The 6,000-nt window shown below is 50.0% G+C and overlaps 2 protein-coding genes across 2 annotated transcripts; both read left to right on the top strand.

Annotated features, from left to right (window-relative positions):
- Nucleotides 1-1,131: 1,131 nt before the first annotated feature.
- ANOM_008145 (general amino acid permease AGP2) lies at nt 1,132-2,951 on the top strand (the record flags this gene model as incomplete). Its single annotated transcript, XM_015553401.1, has 3 exons — nt 1,132-1,622; nt 1,764-1,926; nt 1,953-2,951. 3 exons carry the CDS (start codon nt 1,132-1,134, stop codon nt 2,949-2,951), a joined length of 1,653 nt encoding a protein of 550 aa, XP_015404834.1.
- A 1,144-nt stretch (nt 2,952-4,095) lies between these two features.
- ANOM_008144 (uncharacterized protein) lies at nt 4,096-4,711 on the top strand (the record flags this gene model as incomplete). Its single annotated transcript, XM_015553400.1, has 2 exons — nt 4,096-4,146; nt 4,217-4,711. The coding sequence occupies 2 exons, from the start codon at nt 4,096-4,098 to the stop codon at nt 4,709-4,711; spliced, it is 546 nt and encodes a 181-aa protein (XP_015404831.1).
- Between the last annotated feature and the right edge of the window lie 1,289 nt (nt 4,712-6,000).

Genomic DNA, 6,000 nt, shown 5'->3' with positions numbered 1-6,000 from the left:
TTTTTGCGTTTTTATTTTTTTCTGTTCTTTCTTCTCCCCCACACCCTCTCGTATTGCTAGTGCACTATCGCTCAATCAAGAAACAATGTTATTGGATAGGATAAATATGGGTCCATCTTTCAACCTCCCGAAATTACGTTGCTTCCTTGGTCCATCCACCCAGTCTGTGTATCCAATTTACCGGCCCCTGGCACGGGTTCCCTTTCTTGGGTTAGTTATATTACCAGGAACTCAGTGTGTCTATCTTGTGGAATATTTGGAAGTTTGGAGGAAAGCCTGTCCTTCGAACTTATTCTCTATCAGTCTGGTAAACCTTCTACAGATACGTATCAATTTACCTATTCGAGGCTATTTGTCCCGTCGAGGTGAAAATCTTAAATCATGATATCACCATTGGCTGGGACCCTTTGGCGTTTTCAGATAGCACGGAGTAACTCTTTCTTTTACGCTAGCATTGGAAGTTTGGATCGTTCGGCTCTCAGACACGATAAGCGGCTTGGCCACGGGGCAATCAACGGCTTTGACTGGCCCGCCTACGGCTGGCGTTTCTTGTTGCGCTCACAGATCCCTGGATAATGGTAGGGGTGTGACCAGTTACTGGAATTGTGAATAATGGGGCATAAGCCAGGATGGAAATGTAACATGCAGGGTGTGAGAGGGACGGCCGTCGAGTGGTAGGGGTGGCCTTAGGGCTTGGCTGGAGAGATCGGTCAATGGCCAAGATAACCTTCCTTAGATACCACCGGTAAACTGCATACGCTGCGTCATTGCTTAGCTGCAGGACCCGGGAAAATAAAATAAAATAAAATAAAATAACGAGGACTGCCTAGCGTCGTGTTAAGATTAAATATCGCAGCATCGCCCACTCTTGTTGACTGCGAACAAGAATTCTCCTTCTGTACGACACCAGTTGAATAGGGCACGCTGAGAGAGAGTCACGTCAACTTTCTTTGATTATGCTCGCTCATTCCCCCGCATCTCTTGTCTTATCCCAATCCAATACCCTATGCCAATTCTCTTTCCTGCTCCTGTCTTATCTCTTTTTTCTTATCTTTTGAATTAACCTCCCGGATTTCGCTCCGAATACGTTAAACCTCACCTCCTTGCTCTGTTGGCATCGCAAACGCCAAAATGGGGCTCAACGAGGAAAAAACCACACAGATTGAACCCGCCACGTCGGGGGATGGTGGTAGTATCCATGAAGGGGAGAGCATGGGGACCCTGCATCGCCGGCTCGGTAACCGTCAGATCCAGCTGATCGCTGCTGGTGGCTCAATTGGCACGGCCCTGTTCATTAGCATTGGCGGTGGTCTCGCTAAGGGTGGCCCTGGCAGCCTGTTTATTGCCTACACGCTTTATTCCTGCATCCTCGGACTGGTCAATAACTCGATCGCCGAAATGAATACATATATGCCGGTGTCGGGGGGCTTCATCCGCCTCGCTGGTTACTGGGTGGACGACGCTCTTGGATTTCTTGCTGGGTGGAATTTCTTCTTCTATGAAGCTTTCCTGATTCCATTTGAGATCACGGCGCTCAGCCTGGTCATGTCTTTCTGGAATGAGACTGTCACGGAACCTGGCCCCACGGCCGGTATCTGTGCGGCTGTTATTATTTGCTATGCGTAAGGACCACTTTTGTCGATCTAATCCTGCTATTGGACGGTGTCCTGTCATTACGCTCGGCACTCATACATCCCTGAGTGCTGCATTAAGGCGAGTGAAAGACCTATTAGAACCATATACTGACAGATGAATTTATATAGCACGTTGAACATCCTTGCGGTTAAATTCTACGGAGAGGCAGAATTCTGGCTATCCGGAGGCAAGCTTGTTCTGATTTTTATTCTCTTCGCCTTCACCTTCGTTACGATGGTCGGCGGTAATCCGCAAGGCGACGCCTATGCTTTCGCCATTGGAACAACCCTGGTGCTTTCGCTGAGTTCCATACCAAGGGCGACCTTGGTCGTTTTGAAGGGTTTCTTGCCGCTCTGTGGAGCGCGAGCTTTACCGTTGTCGGGCCCGAGTATATCTCTATGGTGGCCGCCGAGGCTCAGCGCCCGAGTGTTTACATCAAGTCAGCCTTTAAGACTGTGTATTATCGATTCTGTATCTTCTTCATTATCGGTGCACTCGCTGTTTCAATCGTGGTTGCCTACAATGACCCAGCCCTCGTTGAAATCTACTTTGGCAGCGGTGACAGCAGCACAGCGGCCGCCTCGCCGTATGTGATTGCGATGGAGAACCTCGGTGTCAGTGTGCTGCCGCATATTGTCAACGCGTTGATCTTCACCTCCATCTTTTCCGCCGGCAATACGTATACCTATTGCGCCACGCGATCCCTCTACAGTTTGGCTCTGGAGGGCCGCGCTCCTCGTATCTTGCGCTACTGCAACAAATCCGGCGTGCCGGTGTATTGCTTCTGTGTGGTGATGCTTTTCCCCTTCCTCTCCTTCCTCCAGGTCGGCAGTGGCTCCGCCCAGGCCATTACCTGGTTCGTCAGCCTCGTCACTGGTGGTGGTCTGATCAACTATTTCTGCATGTCCGTCACGTTCATCAACTACTACCGGGCCTGCAAAGCCCAAGGCGTGGACCGCAAGAAGATGCCCTACTATGGCTGGTTCCAGCCCTATGGCGCCTACATCGCACTAACGGTTCACTGTTTCGTGATCATTTTCTACGGATATAGCTCCTTCACGCCATGGAGCGTGTCCAACTTCTTCTCCAACTACACGATGCAGTTGGTAGCACCCTGCCTGTTTATCTTCTGGAAGGTCGTCAAGAAGACCCGCTATGTCCGACCTCACGAGGTGGACCTCGTCTGGGAGCGACCCGCCATTGACGCCTATGAGAATAGCATAACCACCCCACCAGTGGGCTTCTGGTCCGAGATGATCGGCTTAGTTGGTATCCGACGGAGAAAGAACAGAGCAGACCCCGAGCGCGACAACTAAGTGATGGTGTCCCTGTACCTCACTGGCCCTATTCCTTTCGATTGCGACCCCTGCGACCATTGCGACCATTGCGACCCTTGTACCCCCCATTGCTAACGAAAAGATACCCTCTACGAACGATATCGCCCGGAAGCTCAGTACTCTTGCCCTGAATGCAGCAACCAGCCCGATTTCCACTCCCTTGCGACCAGGAATCCGACGCCAATTTAGATGTACGACTTGCCCACAGATTCAGTAAGCCGGTCTCGACGAGTTGCCAGTATCCCAACGCCCATGCCACCGCCCGTACCCAAGCCCACACCCGTGCGCAACGCGACCAGCGACAACCATGGTGCCCGTATCCGAAGGAAAGCCCTATCTACAGAGTACTAGAAATAGAAAAATTCACGCATGTGTATCTAAGTTTTGTCTTGGGCAATTTTAACCGAAAGCTTTTACTCTCTGTGAGCCCATTGCGACAAAGAACTCCACCGGTTTACCACAGGAAACACAAATGAAAAAACCAAAAAAAGGAAAAAAAAAAAGAAGACAAAGCCCAAGAGCGAGAAATTGAGATACACAATTACGCCTCCCAATACAGCCCCAGCGTCACAGACTAGACCGAGAACAGTCTAGCGGTCTCATGGCACGGGTCGAGCGCGCCAACCCGAAGGGATATCTTTGTTCCGTGTCAGCTGGCCCTAACTCTTCGACTCCCAACGCGTCAACATAAGCTCGATTGGCCCCCTCCAAACCACTGTTTCACACACCATCCATGTCGCTTGCGCATCGGAGCTTTGCCCAGACTTTGAGTGGCAATATTACCTAAAAACAAAAGCTGCTCAGCTCGTGTCACGGAGTGTCCAAAGACCCGTGTAAGTAGTTCGTTTCATCCGTTCACCCCTACTAGTTGTGAAGCTGGCGTATGTAATTTCGTTTATTACACAGTACCCGTGTCCCGGACGTTTTGCCCCATGTGGCTTCGAGTTAAACTGGGCTTGGCTTAACTCTACTCCCCACCTGACCCTACTTTGGACCTGTCTGTCTCCATACTCCCAACAGCCACGGCTTGAGCACGAACCCGTACTAAATTCAATCCCCAGTGGACCAAACTATTCCCGAACTCTCTCTCTATACACGAATCAAACGATTCCCATAAACCCAAATGAGCGAATCCCTCATCCCCATATTCTGTCTTCACGACATCCCTCCCCAAGTACGGAATATAAGGCCGCCCAACCTTCCATGAAATATACACAGTAATAACCCTGACTAAACAACCCCAGATGCTCACCTCAATCCTCACAAAAGCCTACGCACACGCCATTGACATCAATTCACCCCCAACGCTGCTGCTTGTAGAAAGCACTGGGACGGCACTGCGCAGATACACACGTGATGCTGTGACGTATCCCCCGGTTGATTCTGCGTTCAAGTCACCATTCAATGGGTGGGAATTGGATGATGTGGTCCGGTTCCTGCGTGAATACGCCATGGGGACTGTTGTGGATGAATCTGTGTTTCTGGTTGCAGATGGGAGGACTGTCGAGGATGAATCACTGTTATTAGTGCAGAGTCTTCATGGGGATCCAATGCAGAGTGTACGGCTTGCGGCGGAGTATGTCAATACCAAAGCTGTGGCTGTGGCTGTTGCTGCGACTGGTGTGCAGGAGCTGCGGAGCTTGGTTGATGGGGATGGGGTGTTTAGAGGCGGTGGTGACAACCCGTCGCCGCGAAAGGGGGGGAAAGCGCCGAGGAAGCAGCTGGCAGGGTCTGGGTAGAGACTACTATCGTTTGTGTGAGGCTGGAACTGTGTAAACCAGCCGAGTTCTTCATGGCTACATGAGGATAGGTCTCGGTAGGTTCCATTATAGTTTGACACGCTAACGGGTGTTTCATCAATAGTATACGGCTGATATGACTTCGCATCCGGATACCCGTTTGGGAATTTGTATGCGAACTCTCGTCTATGATGCGTTTGGTGGGACCTGAAGGACCAGATATCAATTTAGCACTGCCTACTACATGTGGAGGGCATAGAGCAGTGGAAATTGTAGGTTTCTGTTTTCTCAAGCTGGCAGCCAACCGAAGACTCAACATCACCAGCATGATCAAGATACATTTATGTGTCTTGCAAGTCTTCCATAAGAATAGCTTCCAGGGTGTAACCCTGCACCCGGTCACCTACTGTGAGCTTTGGTGAGTATGGATGAACGTTGTGTATGTGGTACGGGGCTTGTGTCCGGAGCCTTATACCAAGATGACGCCACTACCACTAGGTTCAATAAGCATAGTAGGCTTCTGCTCAATCCCAAGCATCAAGAGAAAGGTCAAGTTAAATGTGCTACCCATTCCGTAATAGACCTTGACGTTGATACTATCGTTAAGAGGACCGGCCATGCACTCCTCAGAACCAGTTTCAATAGCTTAACCACGTGGTAATATTCAATAGTCCTTATCGACCCTGACACAGAACACATTAGTTCCTGCACAACTCCAAGCATAGTATCCAAGATAATGTCATTATGATTACGATTCGTCCTTGACAGCGGATAAAATCCAACTCCCAGAAGTGGAGCATATCCCAATGCCGAGTCCATTAGCGCTGACAGCCCGCCAATCCTTACTACAAAAGGCAATTCGCGCATGCAAGTATTGTCCAACAGTGCTCCCATTCGCCAGAAAGACAAGCCAAAGAATGAATCTGCGCCAAGACGCTTTGACCAAGCAGGTGTAGCGCTGATGTCGTTCGTGAGGTTGGATCAGGCCACCACTGCAATTGGTGTTTGGCGAAGCAACTTATCCGGCCACGCGGAGGGATCCACTCAGCCCTTCGCGTGGATATGGGGGATCTTGTGTCCATGTACGTACTTCGTATATTGGCATTAGGCAGAAACGTCAGGGACCCAGTTACCGACAGATAATGGATACGTAATTCTCATATGATTGTAATCGGGTCCTCGGTGGTTTAGTAGGTTCTTGGCGTGGCCTCACGGTTTGGCCATTTTGAGATAGGTTGTTGTAGTCAAGATTGGTGTAGCATGAAATGTGACAAACATTAAGACATGCA

This window comes from Aspergillus nomiae (assembly GCF_001204775.2).
Source record: "Aspergillus nomiae NRRL 13137 chromosome Unknown contig00239, whole genome shotgun sequence".
NCBI lineage: Eukaryota > Fungi > Ascomycota > Eurotiomycetes > Eurotiales > Aspergillaceae > Aspergillus > Aspergillus nomiae.
Note: the sequence above shows the minus strand (reverse complement) of the source record. Positions and strands in the feature narration are given on the sequence as shown.